The sequence below is a fragment of the Meriones unguiculatus genome, chromosome 6 (genome assembly GCF_030254825.1).
Source record: "Meriones unguiculatus strain TT.TT164.6M chromosome 6, Bangor_MerUng_6.1, whole genome shotgun sequence".
NCBI classification, from domain to species: Eukaryota; Metazoa; Chordata; class Mammalia; order Rodentia; family Muridae; genus Meriones; species Meriones unguiculatus.
In genome coordinates this window covers 5,289,226-5,315,897 of record NC_083354.1, presented here as the reverse complement: position 1 = coordinate 5,315,897, position 26,672 = coordinate 5,289,226, and the positions used below count along the sequence as shown (strand labels likewise).

Here is a 26,672-nt window from a genome sequence, read left to right as displayed (position 1 = left end):
TTGGCCATGATGATTTGGGTCAGTGGTCTTTCTTTTCCTGTCCTCGGGACTAACAATTCTGGCAAATACTCTACCCTTATTCTACCTATATTCTCTGAGAAAAGTAGAGTTTAAAGGTGTGTAGTGTCAAGTTGATGATGGTTCAACCTGATTATAAATCTGACAGGATGTAGAATTACCAGGGAAATGAATCTCTGGGTGCATTTGTAGAATACTTTCTACATTCGGTTAAGGTAGGAAGACCTGCCTCAAATATAGGTAGGCTCTGAAAAAAGCACACAGAGGGGGGTGGGATGGGGTGGGGAGGATCACTGAGCTGCCGCTCTCATCACACCCTGCTTTCTGATTGTAGACTCACAGCCCTGCTCCCGGGATGTACTCTTCCCTGAACTGTGAGCCAAGAGCAAGCCTTCCCTCCTTAAGTTGCTTCGGTTAGCAACTTTGGCCAAGTCAACATAACAAGTTAACTAATCAGGCCAATAATGTCAACAGTTTCTAATTCCACATACATTTAAACAGCTTTAAAAGATGTTATTTTGTGTGTGTGTGTGTGTGTGTGTGTGTGTGTGCTTCTGTGAGTGAGTACCATGTGCATGTAAGTAACCACTGAGACCAGAAAAGGGCATAGGATCTCTTGGAGCTGAGATTACTGGCAGTTGTGATCTACCTGATGTTGGGAACTGAACTCAGGTCTTCTGGAAGAGCAGCTCTTAGCCTCAGGCTCCCCAGGGTCTTACTTGCAGCTCAGGCTGGCTTTGAACTCATCAAGTAGTCTGTGCTGTGATCCCCTATCTTTCCTCCTGAATGCTATAATTACAAGTTTGTGCTACTATGCCTGAGCACATGGTTTAGAACTCAGTTTCTTGTTGAATTAAGACTCAGGGTCAGGCATTCATCCTCCCCATCTATAAACCACTTTGCTATCTCAACCCTAGTACTTACTTCTGCCTTACACACTGAACTCCACAGTGCAAATGCAGAATACTCCTACCTACTGACCAGGCTTGCTGGTGGCCTGGGGAAAGGTCTGTTATTGTCCTATGTGTGTTTTGGTTACATGTTTTTGTTCATGTGGAAAAGAGACTTAGGAAATAGCAAGGGATTTTGAGCCTGTGACATCAGAACTGTGCTTGAGTCCAAACAATGACCCTGTCACATGACAAGTTGCAGGTAGTTCACTAAAATGCTTGGGACCAGACTGCATTGATGTGTAGATTTTAAAATATTTGTATATTTAAAATATATAATATTGTATATTAAATATTATATGTAAAATGTGTTTAGGGTAAGGCTGAACACTAAACTAGCACTCTAAACAACAAATTAATTTGTTTCTTACATGTCCTAGGCACAGTATGAAAATATTTTATGCAACGTTTTTTAATACTTTTGTGCATAAAATGAAGTTTTGAGGTGCGGATTTTTTTTTTTTTTTTTTTTTTACTTGCAGAAATCTGGTTGACAGCCAAAAAGTTTCAGACTTTGGACCACTTCTGATTCTGAAGATCAGATTTTGGAATTCTAGCTATATTATGTAACTTCAAGTAGATTATCTAAGCTATCAGAACCTCAGTTTTTAAGCCATTTATGTTTTTAGAAAGTGGTAAAATGGCGTGAAATTCAACCAATAGTGAGGAGTAGGAGGGAAGCTTGCACTAGTATAGTGTGGGTCCTGAGATGATCTCAGCAGTCTTAGCTGCATAGTCTGAATCAGTGGTTCTCAACCGCCCTAACGCTGTGACCCTTTAATGTAATTACTCATGTTGTGGTGACCCCCAAATGTAAAATCATCTTGTTGCTGCTCCATCATTGTAATCTTGCTACTGTTATGAATCATGATACAAATGTCTGATAAGGGACCCCCATAAGGGTCTCGACTCAGATCTGACAGCCATTGGAAAAACATTAAACCTAAGAATCTGGGTTTTTATTTTAGTTAAAAAAAAAAAAAGAGTATCCAAGCCAGGCATAGTGACACACGCCTGTAATTCCAGCACTCTGGGAGGCAGAGGCAGGCAGATCTCTGTGAGTTTGAGGCCAGCCTGGTCTACAAAGCAAGTCCAGGACAGCCAAGGCTAACCAGAGAAATGCTGCGTTGGGGGTTTCAAAGCATTCAAAAACAGACAGCAAAAATACATTGGTATTTACTAAAAAATAATGCAATGAATAATGACATACTACATGATCTATGTGATAATGCAATATGTAGCAATAAATCAAACTATTACCTTAACCATTTTATATTTCATAACTTATAAAATTATTTACATAAAATACATACATAATTACATATATTTACACACATTGATATAGAAATAGATAGATAGATAGATAGATAGATAGATAGATAGATAGATAGACAGACACTGGGCCTCCAGCACCATGCTTCTTTCAATATCTCTGTGTGCAGTTGAGAACATAGCAATTGGCCGTGTGACCCTCAGCCTTCTTTCTGCAGGTAAGGAAGACCGGGCTAGGATGTGCTGTGGCAACAAATCTCGCTTGCTCAATCAAGTAGTCCTCTATGTCTTTCATTTCACTGATGTGAAATAGACATATAGGCACATAGCTGCCAAGTTGCTACAACAGAGTTGGGAAGAACCGGAAGGAGGTTTGGCCTGGAAATTACCTGCATCCCTTTCATACGTTTGCCCACTGTCTAGAATTTGTTAAAAATAAAAACCCTTCCAGGAGAGTGAGAAGAGACACAGTTAGCCAGTGGGCAATGCACAGCTCGGGCTCAGTTAATAATGCGATAAGTAGGCTCCTGATCTACACTTTAACGTGCTGTAACTTATCTCTGGAAAAATCCAGAAGGCTTCGTGAGGTGCACTGCTTATGATGGATCTCCTAGAGAAAGCAGCAGCTGGAAAAGCCCTGTTGAGAATGGAGATGCTTTGCAGATAAAGTAACAAAGAGGGTACTAAATGGGACGGAGGTCTGCTCTTACAGGCAGAACAGGAAGCTGTGAAGGAGGTCATCTTCATTAGCCATTTAGCGACAGCTCACACTAAAGAAGTTCAGACTACAGCTTAAGAATTTGAAACTTGACTTGATATAGGAAGGAGTCATCTGACCATGCCGTACTGTGGATGAAGAATCCCCACATAGTGGCAAGAGAAGAGATTGCCCTCACCCCACATTCATGAAAGTAAAAGAACCAGCCCCAGACTTCAGGTTTCCTGAGTCATGCATGGTTCAGATCATGTGCAACAATCCTAAGGAGAGCACAGATTTGGATGATTCATCTGGAAATGCACAGAATAAATAAGTATAGATAGGTATAGATAATTTTACACGTTTTTATTTTTTATTTTTCCTTAATGGAAGGGGAAAGCCTTGTAATGAGGCCAGTTACTGAAAGGAATGGAAAATTTTGTGATCAGAGAGTAGTCCTCTATTTCCGATTCCGTGTTTGAACCAAGCACTCCAGCTAAAGCACACCGTGCTGGTCCAGTCTTGCAGTCTTTCTTACTCCTCTCCTTTGCCATGCTGTGTGGGAGAGATTGACTGACAGCGCAGGCCAGCCTTGACTGCATGACAGCATTCAGCTCTGTGTTGAGGAGACTGTTCCCAGGCTCCTGTGGCCATACTATTGTCAAACGACATCAGTAAAAACAGAACAAAACTCCATATGGCTTTGGCTAATATTTATCTGTCTTGTCTATCTTCTATCTTACTTGATCTAACTCGGGGGAAGACAGGGTGGTTATTATTACCTTCATCTAACCACAACGAAAGAGGAGAGACTGTAAAAGGGGAATCCTAGAAGTCTGGACCTTAAACGATTCAGGTTAGCATCTTTGAGTGATGAGAAATGAGCCGAGCTCCCAGGTCATAACTGCACCTGAGTTATGGAGGACCTAGTTTCATGGACCTTTCTCCTACTTGATTATGGGTTAGATAGTACTGGGAAAACAACAACTGAAATAACACGAGTAAGAAGCCAGCTGGCAAGGATTGGTCATACCTGCCTTCAATCTCAGCTCCCCTGAGACTGAGGAACGAGGTTTGTGTGTTCAAGGCCAGCCTGGATTACATAGCAACATCCTGTCTTAAAAAAAAAAAAGCAACAACAGTGAAAAGAACCCAGCAGCATGAGTAACTGGAAGTGGAAATTTAGGGTGAGAGCATATTAGACATAGGTCACAGACAATCCAGCCTGACTGACCAGAAAACTTTCTCCCTATGGACTAGCTTTCTTGGTGTTAGAAGGTGCTATGCAGGCTGACGAGGGAACAAAGATATCAATGGTTTTAACCAGCGTTAGACCCTATATGATATAGCACTAACCTTCCAGTCAAGATGTACCCGCTGGAGCAATAGTGGAAAGATTGCTTATGGTGTTAATCAATTGTTCTCTTGATTGGATTTGAGGCCTGTGCCACAGGAAAGAATTCATGCCTAGTGCTCTAAACAGGGTCAAAAACATTGGCTGGAGAAATCATACATCCGAGGGAGAAAGCTTTTGATGTTTTACTACGTGGTCATGTTGTATCAAGCTACCTTGTAAATATCTCGGTACTTACCTGTAGATGAGTGTAACTCTCAGCCTTGGTCAGAGAAGACTCCTTAAACCTGTGGGCGGTGGTGAATGCAGAGATTTGGAACCGTCAGAAGTGTTAAAAGTGACTGTGAGTGTTCAGCCATAGATAGGACGTTTGTACCGACGCTTCCGCTTTAAGGTTCAGAGGACATCTCCCGAGAGCGGGCAGAAAGAATGGAAGAGGCAGAGAGTGGGGAGGGGTGGTGAAGTGCTGTTCTCTAGACACTGGCCTTTGCACAAATGAACTTACAGAAATCATGTTTGTCTGCATAAGACTGCCAAGAGGTCAATCTAGTTAAAAACTCCAGCATGGACCTAGGAAGGATTCTGAGGCTCCACCCTTGTCTGAGAGCTTGGTTCAATGGCTGCCATCAGGAGGAGTCAGTTTTCTTTGAGTGGTGGTCTACAGCTCATTGCCCATATACCAGCAGATAATCCTAAGGTAAACAGACTCAGTGGATTCTCTTTTTTTTCTTTTTAAATTATTATTATTATTATTATTATTATTTCACAATTTATTCACTTTGTATCCTGGTTATAGCCCCTTCCCTCATCTCCTCCCGCTCTCACCCACCCTCCCTCTTCCTCTCCTATTCCTCTCTCCTAGACAACTGGCAGGGGAAATCCTCCTCCCCTACTGTCTGACTCTAGCCTACCAGGTCCTATAAGTACTGCCTGGATCCTCTTCCTCTGTGGGCTGGCTAGGCATCCCACCAGGGAGAAGTGATTAAAGAGCAGGCAACTGAGTTCATGTCAGAGTCTGTCTCTTCTTCCATTGCTAGGCGACCCACATGGAGACAGAGCTGTCTATGGGCTACATCTGAGCAGGGGATCTAGGTCCTCTCTATACATGGTCTTTGGTTGATGCATCAGTATCTGCCATCCTCTCTGGGCCCTGCTTCTTTTGGCTTCGTTGGTCTCCTTGTGTGGCTCCTGTCCCCCAGGTCCTTTTATATCCCCCTTCTTCCATAAGATTCCCTGCACTCTGTCCAAAATTTGGCTGTGATTCTCTGCATCTGCTTCAGTCCTCTGCTGGGTGGAGTCTTTTAGAGGCCATCTGTGGTAGACGTCCATCCTGTTCCCTCTCTTCTACACTTTTGGTGTCCATCCCGTTTGCCCTTCTGAATGAGGATTAAGCATCTTCCCAAGGGTCCTCCTTGTTGTTTAGCTTCTTTAGGTCTGTAGATTTTAGTATGTTTAACCTATATTATATTGTTAATATCCACTTATAAGTGAGTATAAACCATGCATGTCTTTCTGCTTCTAGGTTACCTCACCCAGGATGATATTTTCTAGTTCCATCCATTTGCTTGCAATTTTCATAATTTCCTTGTTTTTAATAGCTGAGTAGTATTCCATTGTGTAAATGTACCACAATTTCTGTATCCATTCTTCAGTTGAGGGACTTCTAGGTTTTCCAGATTCTGGCTATTACGAATAATGCTGCTATGAACATAGTTAAGCAAATGTCCTTGTGATATGATGGAGCATCTTTTGGATATATGCCCAGGAGTGGTATAGCTGGATCTTGATGTAGCACTATTCTCAGTTTTCTGAGAAAGTGCCAGATTGATTTCCAAAGTGGTTGTACAAGTTTACATTCCCACCAGCAGTGGAGGAGGGTTCCCCTTTCTCCATATCCTTTCCAGCATGTGTTGTCACTTGAGTTTTTGATCTTAGCCATTCTATGGGTGTAAGGTGAAATCTCAGGGTCGTTTTGATTTGCATTTCCCTGATGGCTAAGGATGTTGAGTATTTCTTTAAGTGTTTCTCCTCCATTTGATATATCTCTTTTGAGAATTCTGTTTTGTTCTGAACCTCATTTTTTAATTGAATTATTTGCTTTGTTGGTGTTTAATTTCTTGAGTTATTTATATATTCTGGATCAGTGGATTGTTAAAAGCAGGGGTAAGAGAGACTTTAAGTGGGAGGGGAGATATGCTGGGGGAAAGGTTACATGAAGATTAAGAGAGGAATTAGGGAAAAAATAGAGGAATTAGGGAGGATATATTTAAGATGTGTACTTCTGTGAAAGTACTAGAAAATGTGAGTAAAGATATAGGGTACATATAGAAATATTGGTAAATATTATTTTATTATTTCAAATAAAACTTTGGACCAGTTGGAGTTTGGTATGTGGTGTGAAGTATGCCGTCATGGCAAAGTCAATTGGAAGAGCAGCATTCATCCTTACTGATTGGAATACCACTGGTGCCACAGCATCTCTTACGTATGCTAAGAGCTGTGTTGGAAGTTTCCCTTTCTGTCCTGCCTAAATAAAGATCAGCCCATTGCACTTTGTAATAGGAAGGGTTTGACCTCACATGAAAATCAGCATGAACAGAAAGTCAGGCATGGAATTCAAACTACCTGGGTTTGAATCCAGGGTGTACCTTATGGATATATGTCCCCAAAGAAGCGATTAAGCCTCTTTGAATTTTGTTTTATTCCTTCTGGAAAATGATAAGGACTCTCTCCAACTCACAGAGTTGCCTTGGACCGAGAGAACACTTGTCACTTGCTGGGAAAGGTGAGCATAAAATAAAATAGCCTGTGCTATGTGAGACTTGGCCTGTTTTGCTGGATGGGGCCATGTGAAATTGATGCTGAGCTGAGAATTAATGAGAAAAAGAAAATTTGAAATTTGCACATTGACTTAGCAATCTTCAATCTAAACATTTTTTAAACATATGCAATTTGCAATTTATAATACAATTGCCTCCTGCAGAGGATTACAAAGTGCTAATAAGTTTTATTATCTGATGCCACCTGGCGTCTTTTGCAAGTTACTACAATCTCTGTTTGAGAGACTGTTTATTTGCTTTTGAGATTAGTCACGCAACTGGAGCGGGAGCTTATGATTCTCCTGCCTCAGTCTTCCCATTGCCAAAACCGTATGCATGCAGCACTACGCCTGTCTTATTCTTGTGAAATTTTACTAAAAATTAAAAAAAAACATAGCTGACATTTATCAGAGTCCCCCCTCCCCCCCAGGGCCGGACTCACGTAAAAACTTTTTTTGCATGTTGATGAAGTAATTCAATAAAGACTTATTGAGAAATGTGTGCTTTCCAGTAACTTAGGCAGTATATGAGCTTACCATCATGGCATCTGTTTTGCTGCATTTTAATGTTCTCCCATAAGACTCAGCAGATTAAACTAGATACCCAAGGTCACACAGACAGAGACAGCAATATTGACCCAATAATGTACTCAAGATAACTTGTGTAGCAGTTTTTAAAAGATGGTCTATCCCATGTAGCAATCTTATCAATAATATTCAGTGCTTTCTTTGGGGTTACTGGGATATTCCAATTTAATTTCTCTATTGCCTTTGTATCTGTGCCTCTTTGAAAGGCCTTTGGAGGTTGCTCTAGGCAGGGCAAGCCTCATTCTTAACATTACCATTTACTTAGCTTCTGTGTCACACCACATCACAGAACAGACGAGAGCCCAAAACAGTATAAATTCAGTTTCTACACTGTTATAACTTGTCACATGTTTTACCTCTACATGAACCCACATGACGTGATGTTATAATGAATTTTACTTTACACAGTCATCTGTGTTTTACTACTAAGAAGGAAAATACAACGATAGCATCTACATTTGTTCACCCATTAATGGCTTTTGATCCTTCTATTTCTTTGTATTTAACATTTTAAAATTACTGTTTTTACTATCTCATTATTAATATTTATTAACTTGTGTGTGTGTGTGTGTGTGTTTGTGTGCGCATTGAGTGCATGGGAAGGATATGAGTTGAGTGAAGTTGAGTCTTTCCTTCTACCATGTGGGTGGATTCCAAGGATCAGACATGGGTGTTCAGGCTTGCATATCCAGCACCTTTACCTGCCGGGCCCTCTTGCCAGGCCTATTGTCTTGTATTTGCTATAATTTTCTTTCTTTCATTTATGTTTCTAGTAATTTGGTATATCTCCCTCTGTGTGTGTGTGTGTGTGTGTGTTTCTTTCCATCCCTGCTTTCTTTCCTCTCTCCCTCCCTCTGTTCTTCTTTCTCCTACATCTCTCCCTCCCTCCTTCTCTCCCTTCCTCCATCTCTCCCTCCTTCACTCTCTCTACCTTCCTCCCCCATATCTAGTGAAAGTTTTCTTTTTAAAATATAATTTCAAAGAAGTTATCTTTTGGATTCACTGACTTTTCTCTAATTTTTACTAGTTCCTTCTTCTGTCCCACTTGTGCTTACTTTCCTCTTCCCCCCTAGTTTTTAAAAAATATTTTTATTTATTTTTATTGTTTTATTAATTAGTTTATTCATTTTGTATCCGAGCTGTAGCTCCCTCCTTAACCCCTCCCAATCCTAACCTCCCTCCCTCATCTTCACCCATGCCCCTCCCCAAGTCAAGAGGAGGTCCTCCTCTCCTTCCTTCTGATCCTAGTCAATTAGGTCTCATGAGGAGTGGCTGCATTGTCTTCTTCTGTGGCCTGGTAAGGCTGCACCCCCTCAGGGGGAGGTAATCAAAGAGCCAGCCACTGAGTTCACTTCAGAAACAGCCCCTGTACCCCTTACTAGGGAACCCACTTGGAGACTGAGCTGCCATGGGCTACATCTGTGCAGGGGTTCTAGGTTATCTCCATGAATGGTCCTGGGCTGGAGTATCAGTCTCAGAAAAAAAACCTTTGCCCAAATATTTTTGTTCTGTTGATCTCGTTGTGGAACTCCTGTTCCCTCCAGGTCTTTCTATCTCCCCCTTCTTTCATAAGATTCCCTGCACTCTGCCCAAAGTCTGGCTGTGAGTCTCAGCATCTGCTTTGATTCCCTGCAGGGTAGAATCTTTCAGAGGCCCTCCGTGGTAGGTTCCTATCCTGTCCCCCTAGTTTTAAAGCAAAACTGGGTGGTTGCTTTGAGATTCTCTTTCCTTTTAAGTGGACATTTTCAACCATAAATTTCTTTCTCAATAATATATATATATATATATATATTTTTTTTTTTTTTTTCTCAGTATAAACTCCTTTAGTTTAAATCCACCATGTCTTCACCTACCATCATCTCAAAATATTCTCTGGTTTCAATTTTTTTTTTTTTTTGCCATTTATTGTTTAGGAGTGTGTTGTTTATTTTCGCATACTCCTGAGTTCCCCAAAGTTTTATTAATTTCTAATGTCATGTCATTCTTCAGAAGACATGCTTTATATTATTATTTTTGATGTAGTAAGCTTTGTTTGCAGCTTAACACACAATATATTTTACAGATTTTCCTTTGTATATACACTAATATTTTCAGGATGAGTTCTTTGTCTCTAGCTAAAGGGTCTAGTTGTGGTGCAGTTGTCTTCAAGCCTTAAACTTCCATGCTGATCTTTTGCCTAATTGTTCTATCTATTGTTGGAAAGGCGAGTGTTAGAAGTCTAACGTTGCCACTAAATTCCCTATATTTTTCATTTCTGGAAATATCTGCTCCATGCATTTCTGTGTGCTTGTATCAGGTGCATGAATGCTTATGGTTATCACATTTTCAGATGGCTTGATCCCTCCGTCATTTTAAAATATCCCTCTTTGCGTGCTGTAACATTTAGTTATGTGGTTTACCTTTCCTGTATTGGGACAGCCATTCTACCTTTCTTACAGTTGTCATCTCGTTTCATGTTGCTTAATGGCTGGGGTACATTTGGGCTGGGATTCACGACTAGTGGGTTCCTGCACTGTGTGAGCAGCGTGTGTGGAACATAAACCCAGAAGGTGTAAGTCAGTCACTTGGTGTGGCCTCAGTGCAACGAAGACGTGTTGGCATGGCACTGTGTTCCGTTTTACAGGCGTGTAGTCCACAATGATGAAGAGTAGGGTATCCTAAGTACAAAGTTATTTGTTATCACCAGGAAGCATTTTGTGCTGTGTGCAATTGTACACGTTATACTGTTATCTGTAGCAGGCGGTAAAGTAGCTTTGTTTACACACTATCACCAGGAACACGTGACTAAGGTGTTATGCTACAATGTTCAAGGACCAAGACATCAGTAACCAATAGAAAATTCTTACCCCCATGATCTTATGGGGCCACTGATGTTTCAATAACTGAAACTTCATTGTGTAGCAAATGACTGGATGTTTTTTAGTTTTTTATTTTGCTGTTGTTATATGTATCTATTTGTGTATCTGCATGTGTATGTGTGGGCACACATGTGTGCTCTTAAATAGCAGCCTGTACATAACCATTCAGCAATCTCTCCAGGCCTTCATAGTGCTTTTTTTTTTTTTTTTTTTTTTTTTATGAGGAAGGTTTTGCTTGATAGCTCAGGCTGGCTACAAATTCCTGGTGATCCTCCTGCTTATATTATTTATTTATTTATTTATTTTTACTTTCCCATCTTTGACTCAAAGCAGTTGCCCATTGAAATCCTTAATATCTATCAATGGTCTGATGTACAAACTATAGTTTTCCAAATTCTGAAAAAATGAAACACATCCATCTGGCAGATTGCATTTCTTTTGGTACCCCTAGGGTTATTTCAATAAGGCAATGGAGTTTGGATATACAAAGGACAAGTAGGACATTTTTCTTCTAATTTCCTTGGCTTGTTGCCAGGTGATCAATTTTTTTTAAACCATTACTGTCAACATGGTGTTTTTCATCAAATTTTCAGTCTTCTGACTCATTTGCTACTAATAATTGATCAATTTCTTCATTTCCTTGTGCCAATAGACCTGGCAAGCCTGAATGAGACCAAATATGGGTGATATATAATGAATAGTTTCAATCTTGGATTTTCTGTTAGAGTTACATAGATAACAAGGTTAATGCTGAATTATTTGGAATAAATTCAGCAGTGTCTAAATGCAAAACAACTATTTCTACATATTGAGAGTCAGTAATTATATTAAGAGATTGAGGAAAATCTAATAACGCCATAAGAATTGAATATAGAACTGATTTTTGAACTAAAGTACATGGGCTTTGAATTACTTTGTTCATTTTGTCTGACTTATAACCTGCCATTTTGTGCATCCATAAAATGCAGGTGCTTCAGGAATTGGCATTCCTTTTACAATATGTGGGAAAATCCAATTATTTATAAATATATGTGTGTGTGTATACATATTCACATAAATACACATATATGTGTACATATATATGACAAACTGGATATATATGTGTGTATACAAACACACACACACATATAAACTGAAGAAGCTTGCTTTTAGGATATTTGTTGATAACTTTTCACAAGTAGTTGCTATAAGGTCTTTGCCAGTCTTCATTGATTATACATAATGACATGATCTCAGGATCAGAATAAGGTACTACAATTTCTGCTGGGTCTGTTCCTGACAACTAACATAGACTTATTTCTACCTTTTATAATCAAGTCAGAAACTTTTTCTATGTAAGTCTTTAATTTTTTTACTTTGTTTGTGTGCTAAGAAGATACAATCCACAATATTCTCTTCCCTTTACATAATTAACCCAGTAGGAGAATGAATTGAAGGCTAAATAACCAAAATCCAGTTAAGTTTGAGATTAATGTGATCTCCATATACATCTTGCAGTCTCTCTTTCTACCAGCGTTAACTCTTTCTCTGATTTACCTCTTAACCATCTTTGACTGTTTAAGTATGAATCTCTTTGTAACATTTGAAACAAATTACTTAATTCTGGAGTGATTAATCCAATGGTAGGCCACAGCCAATTAACATCTCTCATTAATTTTTGAAAATTATTAAGAGTTTGCAAGTGGTCTGTATCTTTTGTGGTCGACACTTATTTTACAACCCAAATAGTTAATAGAATCTCCTCTCTGTAGTTTTTAGGAGCAGTCTGTAATGTTCAGCATTGCAGAATTCTTTGTGTTTCCTTAAACATTTTCTCAGAATTAGCCAACAAAATATCACCCAAGTAATAATAAATAATGGATTGAAGAGATTGCCTATGAATTATTTCTAGTGATTGTTGCACAAAATATTGACATAAAGTTGGACTATTTACCATTCCTTGTGGAAGTACTTTTCACTGATATCCTTTGACTGGTCCCGCCATTATTATAAGTAGATACTGTAAAAGCAAACCTTTCCCTATCCTGATCATGCAAGGAAATTTTATTATTATTAATTTTTATTTTTTAATAATAATCACAGATTATTTACTTTGTATCCCAGCTGTAGCCCAGCCCACTTCCTCATTCCCTCCCATTCCCACCCTCTCTCCCTCATCTCCTCCCTGCCCCTTTCCAAGTCCACTGCTAGGGGAGGTCCTCCTCTCCTTTCATCTGGCCCTAGCTTATAAGGTATCTTCAGGACAGGCTGCCATGTTCTCCTCTGTGGCCTAGTAAGACTGTTCCTCCCTGAGTGGGGGAGGGTGGAGGTAAAGGAGCTAGTTGTTGAGTTCATGTCAGAAATAGTTCCTGTTCTTCTTACTAGGGAAACCCATTTGGTTGCTGAGCTACCATGGGCTATATCCGAGCAGGGGTTTTAGGCTATATCCATACATGGTCCTTGGTTGGAGATACAGTCTCATAGAGGACCCCCGTGCCCTGATATATTTGGTCCTTGTGGAGCTCCTGTTCTCTGCCGGTCATATTAACTCCCCCTTTTATCATATGATTCCCTGCACTCTCCCAAAGGTTTGGTTATGAGCCTCCTCATCTGCTTTGATACATTGCTAGGTAGAGTATTTCAGAAGCCCTCTGTGGTAGGCTCCTGTCCTGTTACTTGTTTTCTCCTACTTCCCATCTCCATCCCATTTGTCTTTCTAAGTGAGGATTGATCATCTTACTCCGGGTCCTCTTTCTTGTTTATCTTCTTTAGGTGCACATATTTTAGTATGTTTATCCTATCTTATAGGTCTATATAAGTGAGTACATACCATGTGTGTCTCTCTGCTCCTGGGATACCTTACTCAGATGATCTTTTCTCGATCCCACCATTTGCCTGCAAATTTCATGATTTCCTTGTTTTTAATTGCTGAGTAGTATTCCATTGTGTAGCAAGGGAATTTTTAAAAAGCAATCTTTTAAATCAATTGCTATCATAGGCCATGACTTAGGTAATGAAAAAGGTAAATTAATTCCAGGTTGTAATGGGACCATTGGTTGAATTTCTCTATTCATTGCTCTTAAATCTGCTAGCGCTCTCCATTTTTTTTTTTCTGATTTCTTTTTTATAACAAACACAGGAAAATTCCATGGGCTGGTAGAATCTTCTATATGTTGGACCTACATTCATTGGTCCAGCGGGATCCCTTACCTTGCACCTAAACACCCCTGGAAGCCTAGGTCTTCTTTTGGGTTTATAGTTTTAAAACCTCTTGCTGCTAAAAATGGCTTATTTACTTTTTCATTACAAAGTACCATATTTCTTGTAGTTAATGCATTAGGCATTTTGAGATCTGAGACCTTTAGGGGCTTTCACAGTCTCTTTGCAAATGTCCAGACTTCCTGCAATTGAAGCACTGGGCATATTGGTACCTGAAACATTTGTATGAGAACCAATATTGGTTGTTGCCCTTATTCATTCATCCATAGGCACTTCTCACGCCTTTAATGGTCTAATACATTTTATATTCAGTATTTGCCTTTCATACGCCAAGGTCTTTATCAACTCCTGTCTTTCATCAGGGTCTGATATGGCTTTGTTCACAGCTGAGACTAATCTTTGTTAAAAAAACAAACAACAACAACAACAACAAAAAAAAAAAAAAAAAGAAAAAACCCCCAAATCAGTAAAGGCTCATTCTTCAGAGCCTTGTATAATCTTTGTAAATGAGATGGACCTTTTGGGCTCCTTAACTTTGTCCCTTAACTTTGTCCCAAGCTCTTAAAGCCTCTAAATGACATTGCTCTATAGTGTCAAATTGAATCTATTCTTGTATATAAGGGAACCACCCTCCACCTAGCAACTGATCTTTTGTTATATTAATTCCTCTCAGTCTATTTCATTGTTCAGTATTGGCAGCTTCTTCCCTCCACCCTGTAAACCACTGCAACTGCGGATCAGCTTCTGATCCAGCTGTCACCAATCCCTTCCAGTCTTGGGAAAGAATTCTATTTTGAGTAGTTACTTAGAATTTGTTTCACATAAGGTGAATGCATTCCATCAGAAAATATTAAAATGCCTTACAGCTGTTATTTTTTTCATAGCATGCCAGCCTATCTTGTAATAATACTGTAATAATATTGTTCTACCCCATCAGCAACCATTTGCTGTATGACTACAGAGAAAGCTGAAGGTGATGATCTTGTAAACCCTGGGCTGCCACTCCTCCTCTGGTGGCAGTGGCCTTGTTGGTTCAAGATTAACCTTTTCTCTCAAAATAGTTTGTTTCATCTTTTTTCTGACCCTGCTGCCCTTTTCAGCCTCCTCCTCCTCCCAGCTGCCCAGCTGGCTCCTCACCCTACCCAGGGACCTCAGATACTGGAAACCCAAAATGCATGGCACTAGCTGGGGCCGACCTCTGCCTTCCAGCAGAGTTTCTTTTCCTCTTTCCTCCTGGGGGAAACCTCTGCTCTCTTGCTCAGCCATCAGGTCTGAGACTTTTATTTTTCACTTTTCTGGTGCTATGTGCCTCCCAAAAAAGTGTTCTCACTTTTACCCACAATTTTCCCAGTTGCACAGCCAACTCTTCAACCCTTTCAGAAGGAGAGCGAGCAGAGTGAATTCTTTTGTTTTCCCATTTCAACCTCTTTTTTTGTTTTTGTTTTTGTATTTTTCTTTTGTTTTGTTTTTTCGTTTCTCAGGTCCCTCTATTCTCGCCTGCAATTTTTCCAACGGCTCAGCTATTCTTCTAACCTTTTTTTTGAGATAGAATATAGGAAAAAGAAAAACAACAACAACAACAAGACCAGAAAATCTCCTCTATGAGCAAAGTGGGAGATATCCCAGTGGAAGTAGCTGCAATACATTTTTTTGCTGGAGTCTTGAAACAAAATATCCATTCCTTCATTCCCTGCCATTTTCTCAGTGACATTAAGAATCAGAGTCTCACAACAGCGTAATGCAGCCATGACCATTCAGGCCTTTACAGCCATTGAAGCAGGACAGTCTCCCCAAGCATGGTTGGCTACCATAAAAAGCCAAAATGTTACGCTCAGGATGCGAGGCTAAGCACTGCACTCAGGGTCGGCCGCTTTGGACCCAGAGAAGAGCATGTCTGATTGCATGCGGGTTGATGCCCCAGGTCCCGCCTCTGAGAAAAAGGTATCGGACGGGTCTGATGCTCTTTGGGTGGATGACACCTAAATGAACATCAGTACAAAGTCCCAATTTATTTCTAATATCAGAGTTCAGACCTCTACTCTTGCCTGATGCGTCTAAAACAAAAAGGGGGAACTGTAGAGAGCTGCGGAATGCCGCGCCTGAAAGATGGAGCTGGTTTCCACCTTCCACCTTCCCTATGGTGAGTGCTCTCTGTCAGGAACAACTCCACATTTGGCTAAGGCCGAGGATCTGGCTTGCTTCCATGTATGTGGACCTATCTGCATTGCCCACATGGCATGCTGAGGTTGGCTACCCAGAGGCTATTTAAAGTGGGCTGGCTTTACTCAGGGTCAGATGATTGTTCAAGGTTCCTGAATAAACTGCATTGAAAAAAAAAAAAGAATCAGAGTTTCTGTTCTGTCTAAGTCGTCATTTGGGTGTCACTTAACCAGTGTTTTCTCTTTTCTTGTTTTGTTTTCTTCTACTTTGTGGGTTTTTCTTTCCCTCTTTCACCCTTCTTCACCCCTTCATTTTTTTTTTTTCCTTTCAACCCCCTAACAATAGTTAGGAGAGCAAAAAAGATACAGAGGAAAGGGAGTGATGTTATCATTAGACTACTTCCTGTTGATTAGGGGTGTGTTGTCCCTTGGGGCAAGTTTGATCTTCACTGTCAGGATATCTCTTTTTGTCTTCTCACTTCTTTGTGCTCTACTACTTGACCAAGTGCAGCCAACAGCAACCAGCAACAACCACCAACAGTTAAGCTTGTTGGTGCTTTAGCACTTATATGTCCTCTGAAAAGTGCCCAGAATTCCAAATATCACACACTCACAGAAACTATCTGCAGCTGGTAAAACCATGCCTCTGCCAGAGCTTGAGGCAAGTCACAGTCAGCTGCCGTGAAACAGCCCCCAAGATCCCCGCACGAGGGATTAAAATTAAAACGTATTCTTATAATATTGGTGCATTTTTAAAAGAACCCATAATTACAAAAGTTTTACTACAGTTTCACCTCCCTCCCCCGCACAACTGCCTTCCATGGCTTGACTGCACTCTGGGAATACGGAAAATTGTTCCCAGTATTTCCGACTTATATTTGTTCCTTCTTTTAAACAACAAAACAGCTCAGTTTTAAAATGAAAATATCTCAAGATGGTTCCTGGCCACGGACCTCCAAGACTCGAGGAGTCTAAAATAGAGCTCCCTTCCTCTTGTTTTGTGGGTCCAAGAGCACTGCACTAGCATCCACTTAGCGTCTTATAAAGGGCCCATGTTGATTCCATTACAATGGGAGAATAACAGGGCAAGTGAGTATGAAAAGAATTTGCTTGTTGAGAGATGAGGCAAGAGCAAACCAAGGGCACCAACTTCCTGTTTAACATTCCAATTCTTCAGTAACTAATCCGTTCCTCTGAGTAAGAATTTTCTCACTATAGTTAAATTGATATGATGGCTCTGACATAACCTGATCAACTGTCAAAGGCCTGATTGTTAGTATTGCATTATCATATTAGCTTTGTTGGGGAGAAACTGAATTTGATCAATGCAAATGGTGCAGTTCCATGTTTTTTAGTATATTCTCAAGGTTGTACAACTGTTATCATTATTTGATTTAGATCACTTCTTCGGTGGTTTGAATAAGAATGTCTTCCATAAGCTCATGCATTTGTATGCCTGGTGTCCAGTTGGTGGAACTGTTTGGGAAGCATTAAAAGGTGTGGTATTGTTGGAGGAAGTGAGCTCTGGCAGTTAGCTTTAAGACTTCAAAAGCTTATGCCTTTCTTAGTTAACCCCCTCCCTCCCTTTCCTTCTCTCCCTCTCTGCTTTGCGCTTGCAGATAAGGATATGAGCTTTAGTTACTGCTCTAGTGCCATGCCTGCTTGCCTGCTGTCATGCTTCTGGGCACGAACATCATGTAATAACCCTCTGAAACTGTAAGCAAACCCCCAATAAACTCTTCTTTAGGTTGCTTGATTGTGGTGTTCTTCATAGCAATGGACAGAGTTTCCCTGTGAGGCTCTGGGTGCCCTGGAACTCACTCTGTAGACTAGGCTGGCCTCAAACTCAGTTAAGCAAAAACCTCTTACAGGTGTCCCAGATGTTTTTTTTTAATCATTATTTTTATTTTTTATTCTATGATAATTCCAGATATAGTCACATTGACTAACAAAAAAGCCATCACAACTTGTCTCACATTTTTTCATTTGCATTTAACTTTCTTTTGCTCCTGAATAGTATTCTACTGCCTGAAAGTACCACAGTTTACTCATGTAGCCACTGACTGAAGTTTACTTTCTTTGCCTCCAAGTTTGGCAAGCACAAACAAAGCTGTTATAATATTTTTGCAGAGCTAGACATGGTGCCCATGCTATAACCCCGGTACTTGGTAGGCAGAGGTTGGAAGAACTTGAATTAAATGTCATCTTTGACTGTCTGCTGAATTCCTGGCTAGGATGGGCTACAGGAGTCCCTGTCTACAAAAGAAAAACAAAAGGCATCATGTTGACTTGAATTTCTAAGTCACTGGAGAAAATATCAAGAGGTGTGACTGATAGATTATACTGTAAGTGTGTATGTAATTTTGTAAGAAACTACCAAATGTCTCCCAATGTAGCTGTTCTATTTTGCTTTCTCACAAGCAAAATCTTGTCTTAGTTTGGTTCCTATTGCTGCAACAAAACACCATGACCAATGTGGTGGAAAGTGTTTATTTTAGCTTATAGCTTATAGTATCCCATCATCCAGAAAAGCCAAAACAGGAACCCAAGGCTGGATCTTGGAGGCAGAAACTGAAGCAGAAGCAATGGAGAAATGCTACTCACTGGCTTGCTCCTCTTGGCTTAGCCTGCTTTCTTAACACATAGCAGGAAACTTAACAGAGTCCACAACACTGTGGGGCCACTCACACCAATCATTCAACAAGAAAATGGCCCACAGTCTTTTGTGTAGGCTAATCTAACAGAAGAGTTTTCTCAATTGAGGTTCCTTTTTCCCAGGTGACCCTGTTGTCTTGTGTCGAATTCACAGAAAGTCTAATCAGGATAAGCAAGTCTCTGCCCAAGTTAGTTCTCTCTCATTTTTTTTTTTTTTTACACTTTACATAAATAGCATTCCATGGAGGTCAGAGGGCAACTTTCAGGAGTCATTTCTCTTTTACCATGTGAGCTCCAGGGTTTGAACTCAGGTCATCAGGCTTGGCAGCAAGCACTTTTATCTTCTCAGCCATACCCTAGTCCTTTCTGCTTAGGTTTCACTGACTAATTTGTCTTTTTAAAATGTTGAGTTTAAAGAGTGTATTTACATATGACAATAAATTCTGTCACAAATCTATTATTATTTTAACTGCCAAATCTCTCCAAGATTCCTAGTCGTGGATGCCACATGCATGCTTCCTGGACACATGGGAGAAACATTTTGCTGTTCTGTATATCATGTTAGCTTGAGGGTAGTGATACTCCTCTGATTCCATCTGCAAAGAAAGTATTACCTTCTATATTTGATCGCTGGTCTTACTCCTGCTGAGGCAAGTCTCAGCAGGAGTAGATTGAATAGCTAGTGAAGTTCCGCGAAAGAAAGCAATCCAAGAATCATTCTGAAGAAAGAACAGCAACTTTGATCTGTCTGCTGGCTCCGTCTCCCTTTGGGTTAGTCAGAATCCCAAGTGGAAGCGATTCAAGCAAAGAAGATAATGCATTTGAAGGATATTTAAGAACCCAGGTCTATGCCATCAGAAATTCCAAATTTCTGCATCTCCTTTTGGATTATAAAATTATTGGAAAGTTCCAATTTTTGCACTTCCCAGAGGCATTTAAAGATACCCTGACTGCCTGAAAAGAACCTTCACCTTCCCAAACTAAGATCAATGAGGTGTGACTGCAGATGGGGGCAGTGGGGCTGGGCTCTCAGCCCTGCAAGAGGCATTTTTTTTTTTCTCTCTCTCTGGAGAGCAGTTTATTTTTTCATGCCTGTGAGACCTTGTACCCATCTCACCTGTCTCGGAAAACTATCTTTCTACTCTGCCTCGTGACTTCTAATCTTCTGGGTCCAGGCCAGCCTTACTTCTGGAAACTTCAAAAGCATGTTCCTCTTCATGCCCTTCTAAGCACCTTATCACTTTTGATCGTATCACTGTCTGAGTGGCCTCCTTTGTGTGCCATTTTCGAGCATTTAAAATCCCATTTCTGCTCTGATCCCTCACCTCTTAGCTAAACCAAAGCTCTGTTAAGAGGTCACACATATTTCAAGAGGCGTGCTCCTTTCTGGTTCCTTCCTCTTCCTTCTCTGTCTGTCTGTCACCAAAGTCCTTCTTCCACGCTGTAATACTTCCTTTAGAATCTAGACACTCTTTTTTGTTTCTTTTGTGTTTTATTTTTTTCTGGCTATCTTCTAACTCATAGCCAAGGAGGACATATACTCTTTTTTTTTTTTTTCCTTTTCTTTTTCCGAGACAAGGTGTGTAGCCCTGGGCTGTCCTGCACTCGCTTGGTAGACCAGGCTGGTCTCAAATTTACAGAGATCCGCCTGCCTCTGCTTTCCAGAGTGCTGGGATTACAGGCGTGCACCCTCGCGCCTGGCTGAAGATACATATATCAACACTCGAATATTTTAAAATAAAATATATAGTTTATTATTTTAAATCTAAATTAGTCATTTAACTTTTACACGTTTCTAAGTTTCATGGTGTAAGACCATCAGGTAATTTTTGCTACACTTCGGCAAGAATTTCTAGTGGGTTTGAAATCCGAAATCTCTACTTACCTTTTTTTTTGTTTTTTTTTTTTTTGGCTATGATCTAAATCAAGAAAAACAAAATAAATTTATAAGATCTATCTCTATCTCTCTCTCTCTCTCTCTCTCTCTCTCTCTCTCTATATATATATATATATATATATATATATATATATATATTATTTCAAAATATGAATGAAGGCTTTTCCAGGAATTCTAGGGTTTTTCTGAAACCAATGCCTGTCTGTGCAATCGCAGTTACCATCCCGCACTTACAGACCATGAGAAAAACAGGAGGAAGCACAACTTTTAAAGCGCAAAAGCTACTGAAAAGGTCAGCATGAAAATGACCCTGGATAAGAACACAGCCAGTAGCGGTGTTTGACCTTGCCCGCAGCTGATTCTGGGGGTGTCTCGCCATCCAGGGGGCCGTGTCTCGAGCTGCAGGGGCCTCGGTAGGACTTCCTGCCTCCAGGTCACACACAGCGTCTTCGTCCCCGCCCCCGATCTTCCACCTCCGATTGGTCTCTTTCACGGACCCGCCCCTCGGGTCCGCCCAATGAGGAAGCCCGCACGGCAGCTCCGCCCTCCCTGCCGGCAGCGTGGGGCTGCGGTGCGGGAGACCCGGGGATGGCGGCGGCGGCGGCTGCGCGAGCCGGGGGGCTGCTGCGGCTGGGGGCTGCGGGAGCGGAGCGGCGGTGGGGCGGACTGCGCTGCGCTGGGCGGGTGCAAGGCTTCCTGCAACCCGGGGGCGAGGACGCGGCCCAGAAGCGGCGGGTGGCCCACTTCACTTTCCAGCCGGACCCAGAGTCCCTGCAGTATGGTGAGATCTGGCCATCTCCCCGCATCCCGGGTCCTCCCCTGCCTTGCTTTAACGTCTAGAACCTCCCTGGTTCGGGTCGGCTTATGATCTCGTTGCTCTTCCTTGGTGACTCATATGCAACCCCCGGGCACCTTCAGCATAGGTGAGAGGGCACTCTGCCTTCTGCGAGGGCCCGAGGGTGCAGAAATGTCCAAACAGTGGCCCCTTTTCTCTGAGTTCCGTCTCCGCTTTCCTATATCAGGCCTTAGGTGTTAGCTTGTCACTAACCTGAGGCAGCTGCCTGTAAAAATTCTTTCTTTCTTCATTTCCTCCCTATTTGGAAGGAAAGTGTAAACCTGGGGAGTGAAATAACAGAATTTGATTTTCCCAAGGTCACAAAACAGGTTGTGCCTAGAGATGGGAAGGAATCCAGACTTCTATTGAACCTAATGCAGAGCTCCTGCTGGGCCCTGCTGCCACTTGTCCCAGCAGAGGAAATGCTGGGCAAGAGCGCGTGGAAGGGCATGGGGCAGGCTCCTTCTGTGCTGCCTTTGCTGCGCTCTGACTGCTCTTCCTGCAAGTTCTGTGTAATCGCCTGAAATTCTGTCTGTCTGAAGAGTTATCAGGAGAGAATTAAGGAAACCGGTCCCATTTTCTTGTCTAGTAGCTTCTTCCACACTGGGGCTGGCGTTTTTGGAAGCCTGTCTTTATTTGTGAACACTAATTGCATATTTATTGAAAGCTTTGCTATTGGCGAAATTAACATTCCTCGTTTCATTCGGTTCGTAGGATAGGTTTAAATTTCATGGGAGCTAGGTCATGTTTCAGTTCCTTTGCAGTTAGATAAACTGGAGCTGCGAGGCAGATTATTTAAGAATACACAAGATACAAGTTCATGGCAAATAGCTTTAAGTTTGCAATCTGTAAGCTGGATTTCAGACCTGCCACTCTGTAAGGCAGTAAGTGGCGTTTAGAAATAATTCTGATCAGGTTCGCCAGTTTTGTTAAACAGTAGACAGTAGAAACAGTAGAAAGATGAATAGTAGCTCATTTTCTCGTCCAGCCTTCAATACTGGTTTTACAGCGAAGAAACTTTGGCCTAGTTAGAGAGAAATAGAGCACAGGTCTTCCTAATTCTCCCTTCCACGATTGTGAAATTACTAAAATCCGAGTGATGTCGTGTCTCTATGTTGTTACTATAAAAACAGTATAAGCCCCTTTCAGATAAAAGGCATAGTTTAGCAAAAGTAAAAAACTTGATTGTCCCACTAATAGTGAAAGCTGCTAAACTTTTGAGGTTCACCCTTCCAGCTCACTGAATTCTTCACAATTGTAGTTTCAATGCAAGCCAAATTTGCGTTAATTAGAAAAAAGTCCCGTAATGCTGTAGAGTTTTTGGTGACCTCCTGTAGAATTCAGTAGTGAGAGTCAGTGTCTTGAGTTTGGTCCTGAGACTTTGAAGTCATAACTTCTTCAAGCCCTCAGTTCTCTGGGACTATGGGATTAAGGGAGAGGAGAGCTAAGGTGTGATAAGAACATCCGCTCAGAAGTATTAACTCAGGGAAGGGGAAAGGTCAATGCGTTTGTTACATTTTCACAGCGTTATATAAAAAAAATGCAGATGGAAACATTCCAACCTTCTGGTTCCCCTGCCTCCGTGATGGAGCCCCAGAGACTGGAGTTCTCACTCGAAAATATGAATGGCTTAATGGAGTTTTAAAATGCCCAGTTTACACCTAGTTTGTATAAGAGTGTTTGGTGTATTAAGTGTGAGAGTATACGAGTGTGTCAGGGGTTAATGCTGAAAATCCCAGGTATACAGCTCTGGGATTTTGTACTAACCATTGCAGCTTGTGTTTGCATTTGCCTCCCTTCTGCTGAGGGATGCTTTCCCATACATTTGCTCATTAGTTCTTGAGTGACTTGAGTATTCGAGTATTCGGTTTTTTTTTTTCCTTTTCTTTTTTTTTTCCCTTCATATTTTGAAAGTTGTGCCCTTAGCCTTTTCTCCTACTGATTTGGACACTAGCCTCCATTATCAATTACTTTTTATGCAGGTATTGTAGGCATCAGTCTGTTATCGTCATAGTAATCCTGTGAACTAGCTGGTGTTGTGTTCATTGCACAGGTGAGGCAGTTGAGGCCCAGAGATGTTTGCGGCCTTCCCAAGAATGGTAAAGGGCAGAGTCAGCTTTCCAACCCCACTGTGTCCTTTCTCTAAGCTCTTTGTGCTAAAGCTTTGCATATTACGGCTGTCTATGCAGATACTGACCGCCTTTCACACGCGCTGCAAATGCTTTTCGTTCGTCAATCTTGTTTGCTCTCACATGGAAAAGGGACTGCTTCAGCTGGTGGCTAGGATCAACCTTGAGCAGGTAACTTAAAGCTGCACAGTGAACTGGAATAAGAACTTATTCCTGCAAAGGCCATTGGACGATTGTTTTTCAGGCAGAAAAAGTTGGAGTAGGTCTAAGGCCTATTCATAGGCTCATCCTGCATTGTATCAACAGAGAAGACCTCAGTGAGTGAAATGTTTTGGATAGTGGGGTCTGCAGGTCCATGATGATCAGGGAAGGTCTTTTGTTCATGGGGATCATCTTTTCAGTACTGCAGGGGTGAGAATATCATGAATAAAGTTCGAGTAGGAAGCATAATGTTTACTTGAGCAATGGGAAATGAATTTATTTGGAGGGAAAAGGAAGACATCTGAAAGTGTCAATAGAGGCTTTGAAATTTAGGACAAAGTTTGGGGAGAGAACGTATCACAGGCCTGCTGTGTACCTCAAACCCGAGGAAGCTGGTCATGTTACATCTCAGGAAGCAGAGTGGGATGAGTGCTAGAACTCAGTCTTTTTTCCTTTTCCTGCAGTCCAAAGGCCAGGAATTGGTGCTGCGGGCACCTCACTACCTCCTCTAGACGATCCCTCACAGTTGTGTCTTGAGGCTTGCCTCCTAAGTGACTCCAGATCTTGTCAGGTTGACAGTCTGTATGATGAGGGTGGGGTGCCAGGGCCACTGATCCAAGCAGGGACTTCTGGGGTAGATTCCCATCTTCAGAGAAAGGGAGAGTGCAAAGTGACTTAAATTTTACCATGACTTGAAGTATATTGGTGGATGTACTGCCATGAGGCAGGCTGTCTGAATGTTAGTCTGCCACTGAAACAGCTTGATGGCAAAGTTGGGAACCCCTGAGGCCAGATAATTCATTCTCTGACCTGTTGGATTTGGTATTGCCTAAAATGTGACCCTGTGAGACAGGGCTGTGATGGAGGTCCTGTTATCATCCACACTTTAAGAATGAATGGAGAAGCGAAGACACAAAGGCGTTAAGTTTCTGCTTTCAGGCATTTAAATGTGAGAGGTGAGCCCACACATCCTTTGAAAGGCTACTGGCTCAGCCGGGCTGCCAGGTGACCCTGCTTCTTGCATATCTCAGCGGGGACTGACTCTTCTCTCTTACATCCTTCACCGCCTTTAGGTGTTTTTTGATAATTCAGGGATTCGATTAATTATTTTTATTAATCTCATTTTTGATTTTGGCATTTCAGAGGCAGTATCATTCAGAAGTTGGGAGCTGTCCCTCTGTCTTTTCCTCCCTCCCTTCCTCTCTCCCTCTCTTCCTCTCTCTTGCCCTGTCTCCCTCTTTCTCTCCCTCCCTCCTTTTCTCGCTTCCTCTTTCCTCCTCTCTTTTAAAGAAAAATTCTTACACTGTATCTCAGGATGGCCAAGAAATCACCACATAGCTCCAGCTGGCCTCAAACTCATGGTGATCCTCTTGCCTCAGCCTCCCAAGTGCTGGTGATTTAGGTGTGAGCCAGCACATGCCTGAATTGTATTCCTTCCTTGGCAGCTTTATATTGGCAGCCTTGACATTAATCTTTGTATCCTTTACTGCACTCATCTGTACTGTGAGAACTTAGTGAGGTGGCCCGTGTAGTTATTGGTGCCCAACAGCTGGGGGACTAGAATACGACTCTGGAGGCAGGGGAACAAGAGGTAGATATGAACAAGGAGTGGAAACTCTGACCATTGCGTCCTGATAGGCATCACCTCACAGGTTTTTCACGATGGTCCTGTACATTAGGTATCATTGTCTTTAGTTTTACAGAGGAGGAAACCGAATGTCAGCAGCTTAAGCAGCTTTCACTAGGTCACACAGAATAAGTAACTAAGCAGACCCCAGGCCAAGCCTGTCTTGGTGTGCACTGCCTGCATTACAGTGAGTTCCACATTACATCCTGGCCTCTCTTCGTTCCAGGGTCCTGTAATTGTGCACATGTGTGAGCTTGTTAACTAATTCACTCCGCACATCCTTATTTCTTTATGGATGCTAGACTGCTAGATGCTTTGGACATGGCCATGGCTCTGTCCTACTGGAATTTATAGTCTGGGCAGAAAATAGCAAGCAAGCATATGACCAGTGATGCAAAATAGCACAGTTCAGCTGGGCAGGTATGGGATTCAGCAGGGCTGTGTGGATGTGCAAGGAGTGGGGATTATTCTAGTGTGGTCGGAGGAGTGATGTGGGGTAGGGAGTGACATGACTCATAGGAGTCGGGCTGCTTTGGAACTTACTCTACTGACCAGGCTAGCCTTGAACTCAGAGATCTGCCTCAAGTGTTTCGATTAAAAACCTGGAGGTGACAGGGGATTGCCTGTAATCCCTGTTCAGGAGGTTGATACAGGAGGATCCTAGAGCTATCTGGCCAGTCAGTCTAGCCAATTGGTAAGCTTTCAGTCCAGTGGGTCTGGGTGTTGTGCCACAAGCCTTTAATCCCAGCACTTGGAGGCAGAGCAAGGCGGATGTCTGTGTGTTTGAGGCCAGCTAGGGCTACAAAGTGTCAACAAAACAAATTAAAACAAAACAACAACCCCCCCCAAACAAAACAAAACGAAAAAGGAGAGAGCAATAAAGAAAGACACAAGATACTGCCTTTCATAGGCACCACACAGGCACAGAGACACGTTATTGGATTTATAAAGTTTTCTTGTTAATTTTTGGTACTGGTGAGTAAAAGGATGCATGCATGCTGGGCAAGCTTTCTGTCATTGAGCTGCATCCAAGCCCTTTCATTTACATTACAGTACAAACTGTATGTATCTGTCTGTCTCTGCCTGCCTGCCTGCCTACCTGTCTGTCTGTTTGTGTATGTTTAGTTTGGGGTTCTCTAGAATCTTTAGTTGTGGGACATGTTTTGGTAGGATTAGAGAAGGATAAGGGTAGCTGGCAGGAAAATGGACAGCAAATCTAGAAGAATAGGGTGTGTGGAGGCTGAGACAGGATGATCTTAAATTTGAGGCCAGCTGAACAGTGAGACTATAAAATAAAACTGTGCCTGTGAATCATGGTTTCTTCTGTTCCACTCATGCTTCAGCTTTTAAAAAGAACTGAAAGTATATGTTGCTATATCAGAATAGTCATTTATCAATTGTCATAGTACCGAAGAG

At 41.7% G+C, this 26,672-nt stretch overlaps 1 protein-coding gene across 6 annotated transcripts in view; it reads left to right on the top strand.

Annotated features, from left to right (window-relative positions):
* Positions 1-21,015: 21,015 nt before the first annotated feature.
* Positions 21,016-26,672, top strand: part of Bckdhb (branched chain keto acid dehydrogenase E1 subunit beta) — a 164,346-nt gene continuing 158,689 nt past the window's right edge. For 2 of the 6 annotated variants that reach the window (XR_009592209.1, XR_009592210.1), the window contains exon 1: positions 21,017-21,245. Coding sequence is in view for 4 of the 6 variants with exons in the window: in XM_060384676.1 (XP_060240659.1) it covers positions 21,053-21,245 (193 nt within the window). In the remaining 2 variants the exon portion in view is untranslated. Of the gene's footprint in view, positions 21,246-21,268; positions 21,388-26,672 lie in introns of those variants that run through there. The other 4 variants (XM_060384676.1, XM_021633301.2, XM_021633302.2 and 1 more) reach the window with 4 other exon arrangements.